Below are 26,988 nucleotides of genomic sequence, written 5' to 3'. Positions count from 1 at the left end.
TTTCTATCAGTTACAATCAGAAAGAGGGAAGTTATAATGGGGCACAAAGAGATGGCAGGCCATTTAAATACAGAGTTTGGTCTGATTTTCATAAATAACATTTGAAATATGTTGAGGGAATCAGGATCTAGTGAGAGGGAGGAACTGAAGGAAAACAATTGGAGAAACTGATGGGATTGAAGATAAATAACTGCCCAGGGCCTGACAATCTCCATCCGAGAGTAATTAAGGAAGTGGCCTGAGAAATAGTGGATGCATTGGTGGGAATCTTTCAGAATTCTCTCGACTCTGGAACAGTTCCAATGGATTGGAGGGTTATTAATTTAACCCAGTATATTACAAAGAGAGCAAACAGGGATTTATAGAGGAGGGAGCCTATCAGCAGGATTTAGCAAAATGCAAGAGTCCATTTGGAAAGATTTAATAACAGTGCATTAGAAAGCAGTGAGATGACTGGACTGAGTCATTGTAGACTAAGGAAAGGGAAGCCATGCTTGGCAAATCCAGTGGAAGGTTTTGAGAATCTAACTAGAAAAGTTATTAAGGGGGTATCCAGTGGATGAGGTCTACTTGGATTTCCAGAAGGCTTTTGGTTCGTTCTCACAGAAGAGGTTAATGTGAAATTAAAGTGTGTGGGTTTGGTGGTAGTGCACTGTCATCGATAGAGAGCTGGTTGGCAGACAGGAAACAAAGAGCAGGAATCAATCGGTCTTTATCTTAGTGACAGGCGGTAAGTAGTGGGGTACCACATGGAGTGATGCTTGGGTCCCAGTTATTCACAATATATATTCATGATGTAGATGAGGGGACCAACAGCCATGATCATACTGAATGGTAGATCAAGCTCAAAGGGCCGAATGGCCTACTCTGCTCCTATTCTTCATGTTTCTATGAAACCTTACAATTTTCAATTCAAATTACACTGAACAAGAAAACAAAATGACTGCCACCAAATGGTTTTCACTTTGGGGATGAAGTTTAATTCTTTGATTGTGTTGCCCTCCCAGGGGCAATTGTGTTCATCGTAAATGCACTGATTCAGTAAGGGCACCCATCTGGAATCCAATGACAATTCAGCTCAATCTTCTTGCAAGAACGAGCATGAAATATTACTGAAAAACCACCCAACACCAAGTTATAGCCAAACAGATTTATTTGGAAGTCTGAGCTTTCAGAGCACTGCTCCTTCATCAGATATAACCTGGTGTTGTGTGATTTTTAACTTTGTCCACCCCAGTCCAACACTAACACCCCCCACTTCATGATCATAGAGCAGTACAGCACAGGAATAGGCCCTTCGGCCCACAATGTTTTGCCAAACATGAAGCCAAATTAAACTAATCCCTTCCTGCCTTTCCTTGTGCTATTTCCCTCCATTCCTTGCCTATTCATGTGCTTATCTAAAAGTCTCTGAAAGGCCCCATGGATCTGCCTCTACCCCCACCCCTGGCAGCATGTTCCAGACTCCTCCCACTCACTGTGAAAAATACATGACTCTCACATCTCCTTTCAACTTTCCCCTTCTCACCTTATAACCATGCCCATGAGTATTAGACATTTCAACTCTGAGGAAAAAGATTCTGAATGATACTGTATCTATGCATCTCACCATTTTATAGACTTCCATCGAGTCTCCCCTCAGCCTCTGCTGCTCCAGAGAAAACAACCTGAGTATGTCTACTCTCTCCCTCTCGGTCATACCCTCTACCCCAGGCAGCATCCTGATAAACCTCTTCTGCACCCTGTCCAAAGCCTCCATTATTGCCATCCTGCAATGTGCTGACCAGAATTGAATGCAGCATTCTAAATGTGGCTGAATCAAAGTCTTGTAAAGCTGCAACTTGACGTCCCAAATCTTGTATTCACTCCATGAGGAATAAAGACAAGCATGGTCATATGCTTTCTTTACCACCCGAGCTACTTGCGTGGTCACTTTGAGGGAGCTATGGACTTCAACCCCAAGATCCTTCTCTGCATCAATGCTGTTTAGGGTCTTGCTGTTCACCATATACTTTTCCTTAACATCTGATCACCCAAAGTACATCACCTCACACTTACCCAGATTCAACTCCATTGACCATTGCTCCGCTCATATCTGTGACCGATCGATCTCCCACTGTATCCTGTGCCAACCCTCTCCCACACCTGCACCGATCTTTGTGACATAACAAAAACCATTTGAATAACTGCTGGGTAACTGGCTGCCTTCTGCCCCAAGGCCAAATGATTGCCTTGCAGAAGAACTGAAGCAGTTAATTGCAGGAAAGTTGTGTCTTCAAACAGACAGCCAAATGTAAATGTAACAGGAACAGGGAAGCTACTTTTGATAAGAATTCAGTCTGCACAGTAGTCAGTATTGTGGATGGAAGAATCTAAAGGATCATCAATGATGGAAACTTGAAGGACTGGAAAAGCTTTAAGATTTCATCTTCAGGATTCTTCAGTAACAGAAGAGCAATATTGCACAGACATGGAATCCTGAACCTCCAGAGAGAGACATTGTTGGTTGGAGTCGGTGCTAAATTCCATCATTAATCGGGTCATAGTGAAGTTGGGTTGTGAGGCTGAACTTACTTGAGGGGACTTATTTTGGTCGCTACATGCAGTAAAGTTTAAGGAATTAATTCAGTATTTGATTGTGATATTTCTGAATCAGTTGCTAAATTAAAGGGAACTTGTGGTGATTTACCCACAACATCATGGTGTTAACTTCAAGCCCAGCCTGCTTTGTACTCTGGTTCTCCTGTACAAAGGGCAGCCCTTGCTCTGACTGCAGGAACTGAGAGATTATACCATTCAGAGTTCAAACAAAACTATCTCTCAATGCTGCATCTTCGCATGAATTAGTGACACTAAATAAATCTTTGGGAGAGACAAGGTGGCTGTTTGCTGGGACATCTGGCCGGACCAATCACACACAACAATGACATTCTCAGGACTGCAATAAACATCAAAGGCTGCTGGCACTGACTGGAACTGGCTGAAGCTTCATCAATACCTTGCTTCATGAGGATCTCTTTAGCAATGGGGCCCACTGCAGAAAAGGAATCACTGACCTGGAGCAGCTTCTGTTTCAAATGGAGAGCTTGGTGACTCTGTACCTGTGGGTCTGTCGGGTCCACACCTCCCATCTAACTTCTCACGTTGGTCCTTCAACAACACTGGACTGTGGGGCTGATACTAATATGTTGGAACTTGAAAAGAAGCCCTAATTCCCCCCCATTTCAGCTCCGTCTTTGAAATAACTCCACCAAGGCTGGTATCCCGTCATCAAGTCACCAACACAAACATAATCCATGACACTGACCGAGCAAGCTCAGAGCTGGCTCCTCGAGGGAGAGGAACCCCTGACACTCTGTTTGTATCTGTCAGCCAGGGCCCCCTGATTGGACCAGATTAACAGCCCCAATCAGGGAACTCATATTCCAGGATATCCACCTGACTGACCTTGTTCCAGTCACTACATCCTTTCCCTCTGAGACCTGGGACAGAGGCCTGTTCTTTTTCCTGTACCTTCTCCTGGGATATTTTTCCTTCAGATACAGTTCCTCTGACAATGCCTCGGATATTGGCAGCATGTACATTCTGTGGGCCACCTACAGTACCCGGAGTGTCTCAGCCAGGATTCATATTCTACATCTTCATCAGACGATAAGTGCATCAAGGCTGTAACATCTGTCATGGCCATCTCATCCTCAGAGGTTTCTTCAATGCTCGGTGAAGGGGGTGAACCCCATGGATTCTGACAGCCTTGCTGGACGTTCTGAGGGGCTGGGTACAGTTTGTTCCTGCCCCAGTTACATGGTTGCAGCTGTCATGTGATCCACATGCTTGTTCCGTACCGCCTCACCTTCCTGAACTTTATGGGACCTGACCTTGCATTTACCAAGCCTCTTACCCACGCAGGGTCATTCCTGTGGTTTTGACAATCCTACCTCATCCCCTTTGGTAAACTGTCTCTCTCGCTGAGTGGACTATTGTGTCCAGCATTGATGTTCCTGATGTTGTTTTACCCTCCTCCCTGCCCAGGTCCAGGAAGATCAGGTTTAACCTGGTGCAGCATCTTGTCCCCATTAGCAACTCTGCTGGAGCTGTCCCTGGAGCTGGGTGAGGGGTGGTCTGATATCAAACAGGAACTGGGACAGTTTGGTATCGCGTGAAGCTGTATGGCTGTTTCTTTGAGCCTACCTTCAAAGGTTGCCCTGCACTTTCCACCAGACCATTGGACAGTGGATGGTATGGGGCTGTCCCTTCCTGCCTAATGCCACTCAGCTTTGGGAATAATGGGCCGTTGTCTGTGACCAACATTCCCTTGAGTCCATGCATTGTGGAGGATGCTTGCACCTTTCCAATCGTTTTCCCCGTGTTGAACAAATGGATTCTGTGCATATCCAACCACTTTAAATGAGCATCCACAATGACTGAAAACACGGAGTGTGTGAAAGGACTGGCGTTGTAGACATGTGACTGAGTTCAGGGTTTACCCAGTCATTCCCACAAATGTTGGGGAGCTGCTGGTGGTAATTTGTGTCTTCGTTGGCACTCTGGGCACTGCCCCACCAATGCAGAAATGTCATCATCCAATCCTGACCAGCAGATGTAACTTCTCACTAACATCTTCATTTTGGAATCCCCTGGATGACCCCGGTGGAGTTCAGCCAGTATCTGTCAATGACCTTTACTCGGGACAATCACTCCTGCTCTCCATAACAATATGGTGATCTGGTCTCACTGAGTCCAGAAAGGTTTCAATTCTGGTGATGGGTTCTTTCCTCTATCACCACCAGCTGTGTTTGTTTTGCCAGGACGGGATGTTTTTGTGGCGACAATCTGATATTTTCGGTGGTGACCAGAAGGGTGTCCAGAAAGTTTAAAACCAGAACAGACTCTTCTTGTGGTGGAACCACTGGCCAGTGGGAGGTGCCTCAATGTATCTGCATTTCCCACTTGGCCTCCCGGACAGGGTTGTAACTTGTCACTGTCTGCCTCAGAATAAGAGCCCACCACTGTATTCATCCTGAAGGTCTGGGCGGCATGGCCCAGTCCTCTTTAAGTAGCCCTAGCAGGGGATTGTGGTCTGTTCCTATTACAAATGTACACACGGAAAGGTACGGGTGGAACTTTCTCACATCAAAGGTGACCACAAAACCTTCCTTCTCTATCTGGGCGTATCTTCGTTCAGCATTAGCCAAAATCCAGGAAGCATGCACTATCGAGCGTTCCTCTCCATTGGCCCTCCAGTGAGCCCAACACTACCCTGATACCCCACAGGGAGGTATCACACATCAACACCATATCTCGCTTGGGATTGCAGTGAGCAAATACCTGAGACAATGACAGCTGCTTCTCTACTTCCCTAAAGGCAACATCTGAGCTCCAAGGCCATTCCCAAGGCTGACCCTTTTTCAATAGAAGATGGAAGGATGCCAGAATGGAGGCCAGGTTGTGGATGAACGTTCTGTAATAATCCACCAACCCAAGGAAAGGTTTATGCTCCGGTGCAGATGAAGGAGCCTCGGGATCTTTTTTCAATGAATCTCAACCAGTTCTGTCCTATCAAGCTTGGGTCTGGGCTTTTTACTACAATCAGTGGGAACTGAACCAGCTCCTTCTCAGAAAAGACTGGAACTGAAGTTGTACCCTTAATCTGGAAAGGGTCCCCAGTACAGGCTCTCAGCCTGGCCGAGATCTTACACAGACTTAAGGGTTAGAGTCCTGAGGGAATTTTGGTAAAGACTGGTTCCACAATCACTGATACAGCCGCGCTGTTATGGACCTCCATTGGAACTGGGTGACCATTTAACCCAACCTTTATTTTGATTGGTTCTGATTTGGAGATGATGGAGCATTTTAACTGTTCCTAACCAGCTGTTGGTGAACTTTCCAGTGTGTGCACTCTCCTGGATAACGTCCTGTGAGTTCTTATTCAATTCAGGTCAAGTGGGACCCTTTGCCGTCTCGGGTCCACCTACTGGCTGTGACTACAATGGTCTACCAGGCCGGATCAAGAAGAAAACATCAACTGGTTGTCCGAGGCCTGGCTTTGTTTTGGGGTTTTGCTGTGGGCTGTCCAAGGGTCCCTCTGTTCAGGATATGTCCTGAGTGAGGCTGTGCAATGGCCTTCCCTCATGTGGTGTTCCCAAGCTCAGTCGACCTGGTGAGACTGTCCACTTCCACCAACATACCCTGTAACTCAAGCTCCACTTGCTGTATTTTCTAACCACAAAGCCAGTTGTAGTGCCTGTTTGAAGTCCTGTTGGGCTTCAGCGAGTCAGTGCTTTTGCATGGTCACCTCATAAAGCCCACACACCAAACGGTGTCTCAGCATCTCACTGAGGGTTAAACCAAAATCATATTCCTCTGTCAGTTGTCTGAACCAAATCTCTGATACGGATTTCCCTGAAAGGTTCTCAAACTGTCAAGTAATACCGATGGTGTCTCAGAATGAGAGCAGGCTTGGGTCTGAAACAAACCTTCACTAAATCTATCAACTCTTGAAATGTTTTAGTGTCTGGTGCTGCAAGAAAACTCAGGCTCCTAATAACCAAAAAGGTTGTGAGGCCACGCGCTGTCAGTAGAATTACTCATTGCTTGTGTTCTGCTGTAATGTGATTTGCCGGAAAAAATACTGCATTTTTCCACATTCTGGGCCCAGTCTTCGTTTTTCAGGATTGAATGAGTCAAGCTTCCCAAATAGCAGCACAATGTCAAAAATGTTGAGCCCAACTCAAAGACACCTGTTGCAAGTGGATCTCTTCAGGAATGTGCTTTTTTCTCATCATTACAGAAATAACTCACTGAAAGCTGGTATCCCATCACCAAGTCACACTTTATTGACACCAACGTAGTCAATAACACTGACCCAGCTAGCTCAGAGCAGGCTCCTGGAGGGAGCAGAACCCCTGGACACTCCAGTTTGTATCTGTCAGCCAGGGCTCCCTAATTGGACCAGGTTAACAGCCCCGATATGGGAACTCATATTCTCTGAGATCCACCTGGCTGACCTTGTGTCAGTCACGACGGTGTTCAGTAACTGCACCTCCTGCTGAGTAAGCCATTGAGCTGCTGCCTTCAGGAATTCTGACAATACTCTTGTCTCCCAGTTTAATCTTACCTCATGGTTCTTCAGATTCATCTGAGAAGGAACTGAGAAGAGACTGATGCCCCCATTGAAGCTGCTATGTTTGATGTGGTGGTGATGTGGTTTCTTTGGGGATTAACAGAAACTCAGATCAGACACCTTAGTAATTATTACAGTATGTTTATGATCACACTGAGCACGGCAGTAAGGTATCAGAGCAGCATCACTCTCTACATCTTCATCAAACTCACTGCATGGAAAGGTTTGGCCTCATCCTAAACATTTTCTCACACGGATCCCTGCCATTGTCCCTCTGAAATCTGTAAATGACCCGGGACAGAAAATGGTGGTGAATTTGGACAGAAACGTACAGAGGAAATAGAAACATTTTGTGGAAGGATTTGATTCAAACTGTGAGCCATTTCATTTTAAATTAAAGCAGCAATATCTATTGAAGGCCAACTTACAGCATGGTTGTGTCAAACTAATTTACATATTTACATTTAAAACAAATGTAAATGATTGGTCCCTCAGCACACACAGTGATGACATCATGATAAAGGCTGATGGGTTCTGATGAAGAGTCACTGGACTCGGAACATTCATTCTGCTTTCTCCCCACAGATACCAGACCTGCTGAGTTTCACCAGCAATTACTGTTTTTGTTTCATGACATAGACTGAAGTGTAATAAATAAGTTAATATTGACCCTAATGTGTGAATCCCTGTTTCTTATCCAGTCCAATGCTAACTGTCTGTGCATTTTCCAGCCTGGAGTCTGATCTACGTAAGGTCCTGATGGATATGGATTTTCCAATGGACAGTGAAACCTTTGTACTTCCAAATGTTAAGGCTGCTGTGATCAAAGTGGATATGAATGCTTCTGAGTTTAAGGTTATTGCCAATTTCTCATGGGTAAGTGTTTTCACAATGCAGTAATTAATAAAATGAGATTAGATTACATTACAGTGTGGAAACAGGCCCTTCAGCCCAACAAGTCCGCACTGACCCATCGAAACACAACCCACCCATACCCCTACATTTACACCTTACCTTACACTATGGTCAATTTAGCATGGCCAATTCACCTGACCTGCACATCTTTGGACTGTGGGAGGAAACCGGAGCACCCGGAGGAAACCCATGCAGACACAGGGAGAACGTGCAACCTCCACACAGTCAGTCGCCTGAGGTGGGAATCGAACCTTGGGTCTCAGGCGCTGTGAGGCAGCAGTGCTAACCACTGTGCCACCGTGCCGCCCAATAAGGGTGTAGTAATGAAATGTGACATTGTCTGACTTGATAATATTTGAGTATTAAATACCCCCCAGAGTAAGGATCACACAAATATTTAACTGCAACAGTTCAATGGAATCAGATTATTTCTAACTGGATAATCTGAACAATGACCAAGGGGGAAAGTCCCAGCTTTGTAGTGTTGCTTGTGATGAGACTACATGGGCCCTGTGCCCCCCTGGAGATGGGTGCTGTGGTGCCAGCTGTTTCCAGTATACCCCACATGGTACAGCCTCTTGAGAAGGTGCCCCCTGACCCCTGTGTGTTACTGGAACCAGGTGATGAGCTGCTATCCTGGTTTTACACAGCAGCCTCCCTGCCTGATGTAATACTGAATTCCCCAACTTGGACCACCCAGGGCCAAGCACCAAACATGTGCATCACAGAATCTTTATTCATGAACATAGCCAGTGACGTGGACAAATGGGAAGTGACCATCCTTGTGCAGTGCCCGAGTGCCTGTCCTGGTGTTCCTGTGCAGCTTTACCCCGTTGGTTACTGCATGGTTAGTGGAAGGCAGCTGACCTCCAATGGGGGAGACTGCAGGTGGCTTTTGCAGGATTTCCTGGGGAAACCCTGGGCCTGGCTTCAGACTGAACCATCTCCCAACAGACAGCAGCTGTCTGGACTGACAGGGTAAGGGACAACAGCAAGGGGACTGGTGGAGTGGCCACAATGAGAACACAAATGCTGTCGCCCTGAGAGAGGGCAGCAGGTTGATGCTCCATGGTGCCTCTGCCAGTCCCCCAGGCAGCATCCCCAGATCCCTAGTGATCTGTTGGAGGATGAGCTGCTGGCCTGCTCCAAGACCTTGCAAATCCCTTTGCCCACTAGGATCCACAGTCATGTTCACAGCAGGTCTGAGTCTGCATGGGACCAAGCACAACCTCAGTCTGAACTCTCACTGCAGCATTGAGGGGTTTCTTGGCTTCTGTCTGTGTTTCAGCAGTGGCTGAGACAGTGAGTACAGATACTGGATCACTGCCCTGTCAGCTGCTGCACTCAAGGAGCTGGCTCCCACTGGCCCAGGGGGAAATGATGGGATCCAAGCTCTGTACAGTGCCCTCTGTCACATTGGGACTGAGCTTCACCATGCCCTTTGATAGGCTGTCTGACATGGCCTGCTAATGTACCAAGCATCTCAGTGTGTATTCCCATCAACCTCCTTCTGTAGGTCTCCCATTAATGTCCCCATCTGTGTTCCCTGCAGCAGAACCTGCCCTCCATGGAGTTGGCACACGAGGTACCCATTTCCCCTGGCAACTCACCTGTGAGATCAAGTTACAATGCCCCCTCACCAGTGACCTGGGTTTGAACTTCCACCTCCTCACGGCTGTGAGCAGGTCCCCAGCCGGCAGTTCCTGGGAATCTGAAAGCAGCCAATCAGAACGGGAGGGTTGGGATGTTGGAGGGAGAGGCAGAGGAAAGCACCAGATCCATGGTCCCACAGTCTGCAGCTTTCATTTGATTCCCCATCTCAGGGTGAGAGTGAGGAGGGGATTGAGAGCAGCAGAGGCAGTTACTCACCGTCATCCTTAATGTCCCCCATGAAGCCATGGGCTCTGTTCCAGCTGTCCCCATGATTCTCAGCATATTCCCAGAAGTCCCTCTGTGAATGAAATGGTCCTGTCCCCACTGATTCTGTCGGCCCTGTAGCTGTTATGGAGAACCTTCTCCTGTAAAATGTGATTGAGTCTGTTGTAGTGTGTTGGGGTGATGACCCACAGCTGAAAACTGGATGGGAGTGGAAGCAGCAAGAGTTGGTCTGTGTGTCTGTGTGTGTGTATGTGTGTGTGTGTGTGTGCGTGTCTGTGTGCGTCTGAGTGTGTGTGTGTCTCTGTATGTGTGAGTGTGTGTGTGTGAATTTGTATGTATGTGTGTGTCTGTGTGAATGTGTGTGTGTGACTGTGTATGTGTGTGTATGTGTTTATGTGTGTGTGTGTGTGTGTGTCTATGTGTGTGTGTCTATGTGTGTGTGTCTCCGTGTGTGTTTGTGTGCATGTGTGTGTATTTGTGTGTGTCTGTGTGTGTATCTCTGTGCGCGTGTATGTGTGTGTACGTATATCTGTGTGTGTGTGAGCGTGTGTGTTTGTGTGTGTGTGTCTGTGTGTATGTGTGTCTCTGTGTGTATGTGTGTGTTTGTGTGAGTGTGTGTGTGTTTGTGTGTGTGTCTATGTGTATGTGTGTGTATGTGTGTGTGTGTCTCTGTGCATGTGTACGTATGTCTCTGTGTGTGCGTGTGTGTGTATGTGTGAGTGTGTATATGTTTAGCATGAGCACTGAGTGTCGATGAGTGCTGCCAGTGAGTGAGAAGGGCTTGGTGTATTGAATGGTTAAGAATATGTGGTACAGTTGGTGGGACATCCCAATGGATGGTGCATGCACTCACCTTTCCCACACATCTGAGACTATTCACTATTTTGTAGCAGGGCCAGGCATTGGAGGTGTAATCTCCCTTGCAATCTGTCCTGACTCCATTTCCAAGCTCTTACATGAAGGCCTTCAGTCTGCCCACAGCTTCAAGGTGCCTCCTCCCTAAATCCATTACAAAATGGAGCTCTCTCCTTTGCCTGGTGTCTCAGTTTCCCTGACCTTCCTATTCCAACATGGAATTTGTGCTCCCAACACGGGCAATATATTTCCAAAACTCAAAATGGCTGCTGTAATCTATCTGCCTAGGCACAGCTCCCTGTGCAATACAATTGTTACTCTATGTAACTTCACTGGACTTCAAAGATTTGATAATTTCATTGATTAAATTTTGGGAATGAAATAGATCTGTCAGTCTGAGAGAATCACCTAAAGCACAATGTTTCTTTCCCCATTCGTTCCTGCATCACTTGCAGTAAGATAAATCAGCCCATTCTTCTGTTGTCAGAGTGAACTGAAGGCTGTTGCTGACAAGGTGACAAACTGCTTCCCCTTTACTCCTGGGTTTTTCTACCACACAATGAGTTTTGGGTTTGAGACAGACTGGTTGTGGAGAAGGTAAAAACAATGACTGCAGATGCTGAAAATCAAATACTGGATTAGTGGTGCTGGAAGAGCACAGCAGTTCAGGCAGCATCCAACGAGCAGCGAAATCAACGTTTCAGGCAAAAGCCCTTCATCAGGAATAAAGGCAGTGAGCCTAAAGCATGGAGAGATAAGCTAGAGGAGGGTGGGGGTGGGGAGAGAGTAGCATAGAGTACAATGGGTGAGTGGGGGAGGGGATGAAGGTGATAGGTCAAGGAGGAGAGGGTGGAGTGGATAGGTAGAAAAGAAGATAGGCAGGTTGGACAAGTCAAGGAGACAGTAACTGAGCTGGAAGTTTGAAACTAGGATGAGGTGGGGGAAGGGGAAATGAGGAAGCTGTTGAAGTCCACATTGATGCCCTGGGGTTGAAGTGTTCCGAGGCGGAAGATGAGGCGTTCTTCCTCCAGGCGTCTGGTGGTGAGGGAGCGGCGGTGAAGGAGGCCCAGGACCTCCATGTCCTCGGCAGAGTGGGAGGGGGAGTTGAAATGTTGGGCCACGGGGCGGTTTGGTTGATTGGTGCGGGTGTCTCGGAGATGTTCCCTAAAGCGCTCTGCTAGGAGGCGCCCAGTCTCCCCAATGTAGAGGAGACCACATCGGGAGCAATGGATACAATAAATGATATTGGTGGATGTGCAGGTGAAACTTTGATGGATGTGGAAGGCTCCTTTAGGGCCTTGGATAGAGGTGAGGGAGGAGGTGTGGGCACAGGTTTTACAGTTCCTGCGGTGGCAGGGGAAAGTGCCAGAATGGGAGGGTGGGTTGGAGGGGGGTGTGGACCTGACCAGGTAGTCAGAGAGGGAACGGTCTTTGCGGAAGGCGGAAAGGGGTGGGGAGGGAAATATATCCCTGGTGGTGGGGTCTTTTTGGAGGTGGCGGAAATGTCGGTGGATGATTTGGTTGATGCGAAGGTTTGTAGGGTGGAAGGTGAGCACCAGGGGCGTTCTGTCCTTGTTACGGTTGGAGGGGTGGGGTCTGAGGGCGGAGGTGCGGGATGTGGACGAGATGCTTTGGAGGGCATCTTTAACCACGTGGGAAGGGAAATTGCGGTCTCTAAAGAAGGAGGCCATCTGGTGTGTCCTACGATGGAACTGGTCCTCCTGGGAGCAGATACGGCGGAGGCGGAGAAATTGGGAATACGGGATGGCATTTTTGCAAGAGATAGGGTGGGAAGAGGTGTAATCCAGGTAGCTATGGGAGTCAGTGGGTTTGTAAAAAATGTCAGTGTCAAGTCGGTCGTCACTAATGGAGATGGAGAGGTCCAGGAAGGGGAGCGAGGTGTCAGAGATAGTCCAGGTAAATTTAAGGTCAGGGTGGAATGTGTTGGTGAAGTTGATGAATTGCTCAACCTCCTCGCGGGAGCACGAGGTGGCGCCAATGCAGTCATCAATGTAGCGGAGGAAGAGGTGGGGAGTGGTGCCGGTGTAATTATGGAAGATCAACTGTTCTACATAGCCAACAAAGAGACAGGCGTAGCTTGGGCCCATACGTGTGCCCATGGCTACGCCTTTGGTCTGGAGGAAGTGGGAGGATTCAAAGGAGAAATTGTTAAGGGTGAGGACCAGTTCGGCCAAACGAATGAGAGTGTCAGTGGAAGGGTACTGTTGGGGACGTCTGGAGAGGAAAAAACGGAGGGCTTGGAGGCCCTTGTTATGGCGAATGGAGGTGTAGAGGGATTGGATATCCATGGTGAAGATGAGGCGTTGGGGGCCGGGGAAACGGAAGTCTTGGAGGAGGTGGAGGGCGTGGGTGGTGTCTCGAACGTATGTGGGGAGTTCCTGGACTAGGGGGGATAGGACAGTGTCAATGTAGGTAGAGATGAGTTCAGTGGGGCAGGAGCATGCTGAGACAATGGGTCGGCCAGGGTGGTCAGGCTTGTGGATCTTGGGAAGGAGGTAGAACCGGGCAGTGCGGGGTTCCCGGACTATGAGGTTGGAAGCTGTGGGTGGGAGATCTCCTGAGGTGATGAGGTTCTGTATGGTCTGGGAGATGATGGTTTGGTGATGGGGGGTGGGGTCATGGTCGAGGGAGCAGTAGGAAGAGGTGTCCTCAAGTTGGCGTTTGGCTTCAGCGGTGTAGAGGTCAGTGCACCAGACTACCACTGCGCCCCCTTTATCCGCTGGTTGTGGAGAAGACAAGTGAAAGCCTATCTCTGTCCTATTCTTCACATTAACACAGTTCATGAGGCTGTATACAAAATATTCAGATACATGGTGACCTTACACCAACATCTGACCACCAACACCAACACCAACATTCATGTAGGCTCTTCAGGATTCCTGAAGAAGGGCTTATGCCTGAAACGTCGATTCTCCTGTTCCTTGGATGCTGCCTGACCTGCTGTGCTTTTCCAGCAACACATTTTCACCACTGTATTTATACCCAGTGATGTGCAGCTCTGTGACATCTCAGCAAGCTTGCTCCAGGGTCCTATTACCCTGACACAACACTGGGTTATACAGAAAGCTCAATGATTGGAGATTTGCTGCAAAGGTCATTTGGACTCCCTCATTTCAGATACTTCTGCCCATTTTCAGGGATGATGTGGAGGTGCCAGTGTTGAACTGGGATGTACAAAGTTAAAAATCACACAACACCAGGGTATAGTCCAACAGGTTTATTTGGAAGTACAAGCTTTCAGAGCACTACCCCTGATGAAGGATCAACGCTCCGAAAGCTTATACTTTCAAATAAACCTGTTGCACTATAACCTGCCAGAAACAGGGAAGTCTCCCATTTAGTTGCTGAGTTCCTGCTCATGCACTTAGCCTTCCCATTGCTCCTAAACACAGTCATTCCAAAATCACCTTTTGTCAGATTTTAGCTCAATCGTGTAACTTCCCTTTCAGAGCAACAGCCAACCTTTGAACCCTGGATCATGTGATGTTCTCCTATTGGTTGAACCAGGTGAATAGCCCCTCTCATGGAGCGCATATTCTCTGAGAGCCAGTTGCCTGACCTTGTTCCAATCCCTGCACTTTCCTCAATGGGGATTGAGGGATGATTTGACAGAGAGGCAGAAGGCAGTGAGAAGATTGGAGAATGTGGACAGTGTGAAGCTACTGCCATTTCCTGATTGTACAAGTGTCAGGGAACAGGGATTTAAGGTTTTTGTAAAAGTTGCAGTGGGAGTGTGAGGAAGAATGTTTTTATATTGTGGGTGTTTGTGATGTGGAATTCCTTACCTTCAAGAGTATGGGGGTGGAAAGGATCAATAATTTCAAAAGGAAATTTGATGGACACTTGAGAGCAATAAATTTGTATCCCACAGAGTAAATCAAGGGAAATGGGAGTGAGCAGACGAGACTAGACTCTCACAGCTCCCTTTGCACACCTCAGTTTTCACAACTCTCCCCCCTGTCCCTCCAATACTGTCACAGTGTCCTCTTCCCACCCACACTCTCACAGCTCTGGGAACACAGTGATTTTTGTCGAAAGTTTGGGAGTCACTGATCCACACGCTTTCCCTGTTCCCGATGCTCCAGCTGTCCTCTCCTCCTGTGCACCTTCCGGAAAGGATCCTCAGGGACAAGGGGTGGCCATTGCAGACACAGACACATAGCCAACCCTCCCATTATAGCAGGGGAAAGGTACACGGCCTGTCACAGTGTGACCCAGCAATGCATGAGCAGGCCCTTGGCCTCTTAAACATGTGATCCCATTGGCTGGTCTGCACTATGTCCCAGAAAGGGCCTCCCATACTGTCCCTGTGCTCTGTGTAACCTCACACTGCAGAGAGGGGAGGCCTTTTATCAGGACCACATCATCAATTGTCACTCTTCATCTGACCAGGAGGATGTAGAGGGGGTAAGGGGGTCTAGGGCCCAGACTCTCCACACACAGTGACCCAGCTGAGGTAATGACCAAACACTGCCTTCCCTGATGTCCTTGGGAGCTGCCCATTCACTGCCTGAGGCCTGGGGGGCCCTGACATGCTGTGGGACTGCCTCACAGCTACAGGAGCTCACTGTGTCCCCATGGCTCCTGGAGGTGCTGGGGTCACTGGCAGAGGGGCTGAAGAGGCTCTGTGTGTACTTGGAGCACACTGAGAGAAGGCCCCAAGCCAGAAGGGGTCTCTTCTCCTCCGTTGCAAGGGACACCTGCCCCATTGTGTGATGGGGAGATGGAGGAGCCCCTGGGAGAGACTCTCCAGCTATGTTGTTCCTCTCTCACCTGGTCACCCTGTTTGTGTGTGTCCATCAAGTGACCTGCTGGATGTGGCTCTCCATGAGGGGCACTAACCCATCGATACAGGAAGCAAGACACACCCATGGCTGGGACAGGATAGCACCGATGGCCTGAATGGACTCCTCCATTGTCCATCCGTGGGGTTGTCAGCCCCTGGCAGCTCCCTCACCTCTCGCTGCGACTGCAGCAGGTTCCATGTTACTGACTGCAGAGGCCCCTCATCAGCCTGGGACTCAGCCTGGGCCTGGCCTCTACCAGACCTCTGTCTGTCAGTGGCTTCAGTCATCACAGTCTCCATCAGCTGCTCAGGAGAGGCAGTGATGTACTCACCAGCTTGTGACATTGTACCAGATAGTGAGCAGATAGCCACTGCCCGGAGAGGGTCTGTGTTGGTGGGGGGGGGGGGGGGGGGGGGAAATGATGTGATGCTGCATCCTCTGAAGGATCCTTCTTCTCCGAGTGGAATACAGCTTCCTGGTCTCAGCAGCTGACTGTCCTTCTGGAGCACGGAGTCCTGTCTGAGAAAACACAAACAGTCAGGGGGTAAGGGCTTCAGATCCCCTCCTCCCAGCCCTGCCCTGCCTGTTGTGAATCTCTGTGTGCCCAGTGGTGACACAGGAGCTCAATGCCCCCTCACTCTCTTTGCTGTTCCACCTCACGGGGGGAATGGACTGGAAATCAAACTCTGCTATTCCCAGAGTCATGACACAAGTTAATAATTTTTACATCATATTCAAAACTCCCTCATTTACTTGTCTTTTTAGACCCAGGTTAACAGAAAACATGGACCAGGTTTTCATCCTAAACTATTTCCTTCAATTTATTCCTGGTACACGGGTGTCACTGGCGAGGTCCGCACTTCTTGCCCGTTGGGAATTCCCTTTGAGAAGGTGGTGGTGAGCTGCCTTCCTGACCCACTGCTGTCCAACTGAGACTTTATCGCGATTGACACAACTGAGTGGCTTGCTCGGCCATTTCAGAGGGCAGTTGGAAATCAGCCAAGTGATCCTGATGAACAAGATCGCTCTGCTCACAGGATGAAAAGTTCTTTTGAGATGGTGCCAGGCCCTGTCTTTCAGTGAGGGGACACTGAGATTGGCACCTCATTACCCACTCCCACTTATCCATTCAGCATGTCCCTCACCCCCCGGGGTCCGATCACCATTGGGCCTGTTCCTTGTGTGGGAACAGCACCCGCTCCTAGTGCCAACACCAAGATGGGCCCCATCATTAAAAACATAGTGTTCAGGGAGGCTCCAAGTCCATAAACTGCATTTTCTGTCTGATTCCCATTAAAAATTCCTGAAAGATTGATGAACTGTGGAGTCCTGGGATAGTCCAACAGGTTTATTTGGAAGCACTAACATTCTGAGGCGCTGCTCCTTCATCAGGTGGTTGTGGAGTATAAGATTGTAAGACACAAGATTAAGAGCAAAATTTTGTGATCTGTCTTATGATCCTACAGCACAACCACCTGATGAAGGAGCAGCGCTCCGAAAGTTAGTGCTTCCAAATAAACCTGTTGGACTGTAACGAGGTGTTGTGGGATTTTTAACTTTGTCCACCACAGTCCAACACCAACTCCTCCAAATCATATCCCTCATTCAGAGTGAAGGTTGGAGTGACAGATCATCAACTCCCTTCAAACCCACTCTCTGCCTCGTTCAACCTGTCCCCATGGAATTATTAAACAACAAGGTTACATTGTCAGTGGCTTGTTCAGTAAAAGACGATGGAAGTTATTTCAAACAATCTTATTATCATTGTGCAGGTGGGCCCTGATGGTCGGATGGAGTTCACTGTTGTTCGGATTTCTTTTTCATTTGCATCACCTCTGGCCAGGAACGGGAGGGCCGTTGTCACTCAGTTGAAGAATGAACCCTCCATCCAGGTAATGGAAGGAACCCACTCCCTCTGAATCTGGATTGATCTGGATTCCAGACTGTCAGTGTTTCTGTTTGTTATTCCCTTTGTGGATGAATCTGGGGATTATTCTCTCTTTATCTGGAACCTGCTGTGTCTCCAGTATTTCTGACAAGGCTCCTCCTCACTTCAGCTAAAGGCAGGCTTTAATTCCTGGACTTCACGTGAACAAGATCTTACATTTACAATCATCATGACATCACCTGAGTATATCCGATCCACCCCATCTCCTTCGATATACCGCGAGAATAAATCTGTTTATTCACCAAACATCGAACTACAGGAGATTACGGTGACACAGTAACTCAGTGATTAGCTGCCGCACAGCGCCAGGGACCTGGGTTCGATTCCACCTTCAGGCGACTGTCTGTGTGGGGCTTGTACATTCTCCCCGTGTCTGCGTGGGTTTCCTCCGGGTGCTCCAGTTTCCTCCCACAGTTCAAAGATGTACAGGTTAGGTGAATTGGCCAAGCTAAATTGCCCATAGACTTCACGAATATCAAGGTTTGGTGCAATATTCAGGGAAAATGTAGAGTAATAGGGTAGGGGAATGGGTCTGGGTGGGATACTCTTCGGGGGTCGGTGTGGACTGGTTAGTAAATGGCCTGTTTCTCCACTGTAGGGATTCTATGATATTATTGATCCAGACCTGTGGATAGCAGTATGTCCACAATCAGGATGTTATTCAGTGTAAATGGCTGGGACAGGGGCCTCGATATTAATGGGGAAATGGGGAGGGTGCAGGGAGCCCAGCAGGGGGTGAAGGACCTGACCAAGTAGACAAACAGGAGGCTGGAAGAACACAGCAATCCCGGCAGCATCAGGAGGTGGAGAAGACAATGCTTCGGGTCTAACCCTTCATCAGGATGTGGGGATGGGCGGGAGGGGGGAGAGGGGGAGCTGCAGATAGAGAGAGGGGAGGTGAGGGATGGGGAGAGTAGCAGAATGGTGAAGCAGTGATTGGTGAACACAGGTAGTGGGTTCGACCTGGTTGGTCAATGGGAGGGATGGATCCAGTTGGGAACTGGAAGGAAGGGTCAGTGGGTGGAATGGAAGGAAGGAGGTGGGGCTGTAAAGGGAGCAGGGGGATGGGTGGGAAGTTTATTGGAAATTCAGGAACACAATGTTAAGTCCTTTGGGTTGTAGGATGGCTGCCCAGGCCGACCTGACAAGGCTGGGGAGGTGGAGCTCCTCATGATCTTCCCTGGAGAGAGACATTTCCATCATTCTGTCCAGCCTCCCGAGGGACAGTCGCCCAGACTGACTGCCTGGTTTACAGCAACAACAGAAATGTCAAGGGGATCTCATGAAACCTGCAAGAGCAGGAAATGGAATGAAATCAGAATGTGCTGGAGAAACTCAGCAGGTCTGGCAGCATCTGTGGAGAGAGAAACAGAGTTAATGTTATCCGTCCAATCTGGCTTTTCTGATGAACTGAGGAGACGTGCTGGGAGTGTGGCTGAATTAGGCCGGGTATGAATTGTTGTATTTCCCAATGACAGGTTGTGGTGTCGAGATAAAGTCGTGTGTTTACAGTTTGTCAGGTATTACACCAGACTGTGGTGCTTCGTACTTGGTTTACATTTGGATCCCATGAATATTCATTAACATAAAAACCCAGTCCCTCCTTGAAGACCCAGTCAGCAGTGTGTGAGAATCTGGTGAGCCCGGTTCATGTTTGTTTCCCGGTGATGTACAGCGGCAGGTTTCTGCAGTTTGGTCTGAGGGCAGCACTTTCTCTTGGTTACGGCACAAGGGAGAGGGACAGAAAGCTGGCAGCTGGCATGGCGCATTGGGAATGGCCAGGTTGTGGCAGTGAGGGGAGCTGGGGGAATGGGGTCAAGGGGGTGGAGGGATACACAAGGAATTCAGGGGAGGGCAGAGGTGGGATAGGGAATGGCGATAGACTGGGAACAGTCAGACAGGGTAAGGAAATGAGGGGCCTTGAAGGTGGTGTCAGTCCTGTCCACATTTGACTCCACCTCAGGCTGTTAGCTGATAAAGTCATTCCCAGGTGATGAGTTTATCTGTTCCCACTGAGGCACATCCCACAAGGAGCTGGTGTTGGTCTGTTCCTCACCTGAACCACGGTGAGAGCAACATGCAGAGGCAGTGAGACTCTGGGTGGACAGGGTGGATCTGACAGGGAGTACCCTCTCTCCTCCAGCTGGGTTCAGAACAAGATCAACTACAGTGAAACCAAATGGGAACCTTCTGGATATACAGAATGCCCAAGGTCCAGGAAACTTTAGTTGTGTTCCAATCCCAGCTGATGGTGATACTGGACACATCAGATCTCAGAGTGAAACCTGACCTGATAAACCACAGTCATCTGGAACAAAGAACTGTGGGTTCTGGAAATCAGAAACACAACACAAAGTGCTGGAGAAACTCAGCAATTCTGAAGAAGGATCACTGGACTGGAAACATTAACTCTGTTTTTCTCTCTGTACATGTTGCCAGATCTACTGAGTTTCTCCAGCACTTGCCTGTTTCCTTTCAGATTCCCAGTATCCACAGTTCTTTGTTTTATATTGGGCTGAGGTGGGTGTTGGGTACATTCCCTACTGCTGTGTCCCCACAGACATGGCCCATTGTTGAACTCCAGACAAAGTGGAAGATGTTTTGAGTGAGCTCCACTGTCCAGGAGTGGAGTATGGGCCAAAGTTACAGCACATTGAGAAATGAAGAAACATCTCCCAGCTGATGACCAGCTCCTTATCTCCAATGGAGAGGGAATGTCACTTCCCCAGCCCAGTTTCAGTCACATCACAGTTACCCACACCTTCCAGGTTTTAGCACACACCTCGGCTCCTCTGAATCACATTCCCAGCACCTTTAGGTAGTCTGCTCAGACAGGGCAAAGGGCAAAGGATTGATTGGCCCAGTTCTGAAAAGGAACAGGAGCTCATTCTTGCTGCAGTTGATCTTGTGTCCTGAAGCCAGTTTGAACGGGTCACAGATTCTCATCAATCTGATCACTGACGGTGGATCTGTGCAGAAAGCAGTGATGTTTTCCATGTGCAGGGATGATTTGAACTCAGTGTCTGCAGTACCTGGTATTTTCCCTTTTCCTACACCTGCCTCCTTCCTATTGTACTCAGTAAATGTTTCAATACAGCACACAAACAGGATGGGAGAGAGGACAGTCCTGCCTGGCTCCATCTCTGATCGGAAAGCTTTCCCATTCCCACCCATTATTTAAACTGTCCCATTGATGTTTGTGCAGAGCAGATAGATCCAATTGTGGAATCCCTGCATTAACCCCATTTGAAGAGCAAGTTGATTAAGTAGGTGTTGGATATTCTTCCAAAGGCCTTCTCCAGGTCCAAGCTGACAAGTCACAACTCCAAACCCCTCTGGCCTCACTGAGGTGTTTGTCCAGACTCTCCCTCATACTGCTGTCTGAGACCTCCATGAGAGAGAACAGCAAAGACTGTGAGGTCTTTCTGCCTGTGGAGTTCCTGCATTAACCCCATGAACAGTTGAGCGCAGTTGAAAAAAAACTTATCGAAAGAGAAGCCGCTGTTGTCAAGTGACAGGACTAAAGTAACACAGAAAGGCAGAAATGTACAGAAAATCAAAGGATACTTGTAGGTTCAGTCACATCGAAGAGCTCCTGTCTGTTGAGCTGTCTCCAAAATCTCCTAGAGGTCAGTAAAGTGAAAACCGCACAGCCCAATTATACCTGTGTGAGCTGAATGGGGAACTTTAATGTGGAAACACAGTGATCCTCCTGTTCATGTACCTGTCCAAATATCTTTTAAAAGTTGTAACTGTACCTGCATCTGCCACTTCTTCTCACAGTTCATTCCACATATGAACCAGCCTCTGTGTGAGAACATTTCCCCTCAGCTTCCTTTTAAATCTTTCTCCACTCAGTTTAAAATTATGCGCTCTAGTTTTGAACTCCCTAACTCTTTGGGAAAAGAGTTTGTTTCTGACCTTATCCATGCCCCTCATGATTTTATAAATATCCATAATTAATTGGGGGAGGGGAAATTATATCGCGATTAGACAGGAGCTGTGGAGTATAAATTGGGAACATTGTTCTGCGGGAGATGTACAACAGAAATGTGAAGGCTGTTTAAGGAACACTGGTTGTGAATGTTGGATAACTTTGTCCCACTGAGACAGGCAAAGGAATGGGAAGGTGAAGGAGCCTTGGATGACAAGAGAAGAGGAGCTTCTTGTCAAGAGGAAGAAGGAAGCTTACTGAAGGTTTTGGAAGCAAGGATTTAGCACAGCTTTAAAGGATTAAAGTATGGCCAGGAAAGAACTCAAAAAATGGACTGAGGAGAGCTAGGAGGGGGCATGAAAAAGCCTTGGGGGAAAGGATTTGGGAAAACCAAGAGGCGGTCTACATTTATATGAGAAATAAAAGAATGATCAGCGAGAGGGTAGGGCTGACCAGGGATAATGGAGGGAACTTGTGCCTGGAGTCTGAAGAGGTAGGGGAGGCCCTAAATGAGCTTTTGTTTCTGTGATCAAGAGAGAGGGACCTCGTTGACAATGAGAACATTGTGGACCAGGTTAATAAGCTTGAACAGATTGACATTAAGGAAATGGATGTGCTGGAATTTCTGGGAAGCATCAAATTACATAGGTCCCCAGGGCCAGACCAGATATATCTGAGGTTACTACGGGAAGTGAGGAATGAGATTACTACACCTCTGGTGATGATCTTTGCATCGTCACTCTCCATGGGAGTAGTACAGGCTGATTGGAGGGAGGAGAATGCTGTTTCTCTGTTCAAGGAAGAGATTAGGGGAATCCCTGGGAATTACAGACCAGTCAGTCTTACGTCTGTGGTAAGCAAGGTGCTGGAAAGGATTCTGAGAGACAGGATTTATGACCATTTGGAAAGACATTATTTGATTAAAGATAGTCAGCATGGCTTTGTGAGGGGCAGGTCATGCCTCACTGGCCTTATTGAGATCTCTGAGGATGTGATGAGACAAGTTGATGAAGGTTGAGCAGTGGATGTGCTGTAAATGGATTTCAGTAAGGCATTTAATAAGGTACCCCAAGGTAGGTTCATTCAGAAAGTTTGGAGGTATGGGATATCGGGAAATTTGGCCGTCTGGATACAGAATTGGCTGGCCGAAAGATGACAGCGAGTGGTATTGGACAGAAAGTATTTCTCCTGGAGCTCGGTGACCAGTGGTGTCCCACAAGGATCTGCTCTTAGGCCTCTGCCCTTTGTAGTTTTTATAAGTGACTGGGATGAAGAAGTGGAAGGATGGGTTAGAAAGTTTGCCAATGACACAAAGGTCGGTGGTGTCAAGGTGAGGGCTGTTGTAGGATACAACGAGACACTGACAGGATGCAGAACTGGGCTGAGAAGTGGCAGGTGGAATTCAACCTGGATAAATATGAAGTGATTCATTTAGGAAGGTCAAATTTGAATGCTGAATACAAGGTTAAAGACAAAAAAAACTACAGGTACTGGAATCCAAGGTAGACAGGCAAGAGGCTGGAAGAACACAGCAAGCCAGGCAGCATCAAGAGGTGGAGAAGTTGATGTTTTGTTTGTAACTCTTCTTCAGGACTGGGTGTGGGTGTGGGGGGAGCTGCAGATAAAGCGGGTGGTGGGGGTAAGGTTGTAAAGTAGGGTTAGGTAAAGACAGGTAGAGGGGACGACCTGGTTGGGTCATTGGGAGGAATGAATCCAGTTGGTGGCAGGGAGCAGTGGAAGGGAGGGGGAGGGGCTGGGAAGGGAGTTGGGGGATGGAAAGAGAGGTTATTTGAAATTGGAGAACTCAAAGTTGAGTCCTCTGGGCTGTAGGCTCACCAGTTGGAAGATGAGGTGTTGTTCCTCCAATTTGCGGCAATGGACGATGCCAAGGATGGTCATGTCAGAAAGGGAGTGGGAAGGAGAATTAAATTGGGGGATGAGTGGGAGGTTTGGTCGACTTTTGCAGATCCAGCTGCAATGTTTGGCGAACCATTCCCTAAGACCACATTGCGAGCACCTGATGCGGTAAACTGGGTTGGAAGAGACACAGGGGAACCTCAGTCTCACCTGGAAGGACTGTTTGGGGCCCTGGATGGAGGTGACCGGCTGGTGAACCTGCAGGTTCTGCATCTTTTCCGGTTACCGGGGAAGGTACTTGGTGGTTCGAAGGGGTTGGTGGGGAGAGTGGTACAAACCAAGGATTGTCAAAGGGAATGATCCGTGCGGAAGGCAGAGAGGGGTGGGGACTGGAAGATGGTCTTGGTGGTGGGGTCTAGTTGGAGTTGGCGGAAGTGTTTAAGGATGATACGTTTGATGCGGAGACTATTGGAGTGGTGGGGAGGAGTGGTGACTAAGGAGGTAGATGAGGGGAAAGCGGTAGATGTGGTATATATGGATTTTAGTAAGGCGTTTGATAAGGTCCCCCATGGTAGGCTACTGCAGAAAATACAGAGATATGGCATTGAGGGTGAGTTGGAGGTTTGGATTAGGAATTGGCTCTCTGGAAGAAGACAGAGGGTAGTAGTTGATGGCAAAGGTTCATCTTGGAGTGCCGTCACTAGCGGTGTTCCGCAAGGATCTGTTTTGGGACCATTGCTGTTTGTCATTTTTATAAATGACCTGGAGGAAGGGTTAGAAGGTTGGGTGAGCAAGTTTGCGGATGATACGAAAGTCGGAGGAGTTGTAGACAGTGAGGAAGGATATGGCAGGTTACAGCGGGATATAGAGAAGCTGCAGAGCTGGGCAGAAAGGTGGCAAATGGAGTTCAATGTAGCTAAGTGTGAAGTGATTCACTTTGGTAAGAGTAATAAAAAGATGGATTACTGGGCTAATGGTCGGATACTTGGTAGTGTGGAAGAGCAGAGGGATCTTGGTGTCCATGTACACAGATCTCTGAAAGTTGCCACCCAGGTAAATAGTGCCGTGAAGAAGGCATATGGCGTACTGGCTTTTATTGGTAGAGGAATTGAGTTCCGGAGTCCTGAGGTCATGCTGCAGTTGTATAAGACTCTGGTGCGGCCGCATCTGGAATATTGTGTGCAGTTTTGGTCGCCATACTATAGGAAGGATGTGGAGGCACTGGAACGGGTGCAGAGGAAGTTTACCAGGATGTTGCCTGGTATGGTAGGAAGATCCTATGAGGAAAGGCTGAGGCACTTGGGGTTGTTTTCATTGGAGAAAAGAAGGTTTAGGGGTGATTTGATAGAGGTGTACAAGATGATTAGGGGGTTAGATAGGGTTGACAGTGAGAACCTTTTTCCACGTATGGAGTCAGCTATTACAAGGGGGCATAGCTTTAAATTAAGGGGGGGTAGATAAAGGACTGATGTTAGGGGTAGGTTCTTCACTCAGCGAGTCGTAAGTTCATGGAATGCCCTGCCAGTAGCAGTAGTGGACTCTCCCTCTTTATGGGTATTTAAGCGGGCATTGGATAGGTATATGGAGGATAGTGGGTTAGTGTAGGTTAGGTGGGCTTTGATCGGCGCAACATCGAGGGCCGAAGGGCCTGTACTGCGCTGTATTCTTCTATGTTCTATGTTCTATGACAAGGTGGACCCTGTCTTTATTGAATTGGGACAGGTGGGTGTTTGGAGCAGTGGAACGGGGAATGAAGGTGGTGCGGTGGAGAGCTGTCTGGATGACAGAGGGAGGAAAAGCATGTTGCTCAAAATAGGTGGACATCTGGGATGCTCATGGAAAGTTTCCTTGTCCGCGTAGATGCAGCAGAGGTGGAGGAATTGGGAGAATGGGATGGAGTTCTTGCAGGATACTGTGTGGGAGGAGGTGTGACCCAGGGAGTTATTGGAATCTGTGGGTTTGTAGTAAACATCCATCTGGTGACTCGCCGGAGATGGAAACGGTGAGGTCAAGAAATGGGAGGGAAATGTCCGAGATGGACCAAGTGAATTTGAGAGCGGGATGGAAGTTGCGGGCGAAGTCGATGAACTGCTCCAGTTCAGTCTGGGTGCAGGACGCTGCACTGATGCAGTCATTGATATAATGGCAGAAGAGTTGGGGTACATTGCCTGTGTAGGTGCTGAAGAGGGACTGTTTGATATAGCCAACAAAGAGGCAGGCATAGCTGGGGCCCATGTGGGTACCCAAGGCCACCACCTGGATTTGGAGGAAATTGGAGGAGTTAAAGGAAAAGTTATTGAGGGTGAGGATCAGTTCGACGAGGGAGGGGAGGGTATAGGTGGAGGGGGACTGGATGGGTTTGTTGGACAGGAAGAAGCAAAGGGCCTGGAGGCCATCCTTGTGAGATATTAACATGTATAAGGACAGCACGTCGATAGTGAAGAGATAGCACTGGGGGCCAGGGAACTGGAAGTTGCTGAAGAGATGGAGAGCGTGGTTGGTGTCGCGGATGGAGGTGGGAAGAGCCTGAACTGAGGGACAGAGGGTGGAGTCGAGGTAAGACAAGATGAGTTCATTGGGGCAGGAGCATGCCGAGACGATGGGTCGGTCAGGGTAGTTGGTCTTGTGGACCTTGGAGAACAGGTCGAACCGGGCAGTGTGGGGCTGGGGGACTATGAGTTTGGAGGCAGTGGAGGGGAGATCACCGGATGCAATGAGGACACAGACAGTGCGGGTGATATTGGCTTTTGCCTTAAAGCCAGGATTGTGGGCAGAGTGGAGGAACAGCAGGATGTTGGGGCCCATGGACATAGATCCCTCAAAGTTGCTGCCAACTTGATCGGGTTGTTAAGAAGGTGGATGGTGTTTTGGTTTTCATTAACAGGGGGATTGAGGATAAGAGCCAGGAGGTTTTGCTGCAGCTCCATCGGACCCTGGTTAGACCACACTTGGAATATTGTGTCCAGTTCTGGTCACCTCATTAGGGGAAGGATGTAGATGCTTTAGAGAGGGTGCAGAGAAGATTTACCAGGATGCTGCCTGGATTGGAGGGCTTGTCTTATGAAGAGAGGTTGAGTGAGTTTGGGCTTTTCACACTCGAGAGAGGAAGAGAGAGAGGTGACTTGATAGAGGTGTACAAGGGAATGGGAGACATAGATAGAGTAGTTAGCCAGAGACTTTTCCCCAGGGCAGTAATGGCTGTCACAAGGGATCATAATTTTAAGGTGATTGGAGGAAGGTATTGGGGTGATGTCAGAGGCAGGTTCTTTACTCAGAGAGTGGTGGGTACGTGGAATGCACTGCCAGTGGTGGTAGTAGAGTCAGAGACATTAGGGATGTTTAAGCGACTGTTGGTCAAGCACATGGATGGCAGTAACCTGAGGGGTGTGGAGGTTAGATTGACCTTAGATTAAAGTAAATGCTCAGCACAACCTCGTGGGCTGAAGGGCCTGTCCTGTGCTGTCCTGTTCTGTGTTCTGGGTTCGAAGGTCACTCCTTAACCTCCTCTGCTCCAGTGAAAAAAGCCTTGTAGCTTTTCCAGCCATTCCTTATAATCAAACCCTCCATTCCTTATACCATCTTTGTGAACCTTTTCTACATCCTCTCCAATTCAACCATATCCTTCCTATAGCAGGGAAACCAGAACTGTACACAGTACAGGTACACAATCCTT

The 26,988-nt window shown here is 48.3% G+C and overlaps 1 protein-coding gene across 1 annotated transcript in view; it reads left to right on the top strand.

The window, feature by feature from the left end:
• The window catches only part of LOC140496210 (uncharacterized), an 82,773-nt gene that overhangs the window by 10,015 nt on the left and 45,770 nt on the right, over window positions 1-26,988 (top strand). The window contains exons 4-5 of the mRNA XM_072595709.1: window positions 7,852-7,996; window positions 17,349-17,468. Of these exons, the coding sequence (XP_072451810.1) occupies window positions 7,852-7,996; window positions 17,349-17,468 (265 nt within the window). The remainder of the gene's footprint in view (window positions 1-7,851; window positions 7,997-17,348; window positions 17,469-26,988) is intronic.

This window comes from Chiloscyllium punctatum, chromosome 26 (assembly GCF_047496795.1).
Source record: "Chiloscyllium punctatum isolate Juve2018m chromosome 26, sChiPun1.3, whole genome shotgun sequence".
Lineage (NCBI taxonomy): Eukaryota > Metazoa > Chordata > Chondrichthyes > Orectolobiformes > Hemiscylliidae > Chiloscyllium > Chiloscyllium punctatum.
The sequence above is the reverse complement of the archived record's forward strand: the minus strand, read 5'-3'. Positions and strand labels throughout refer to the sequence as shown.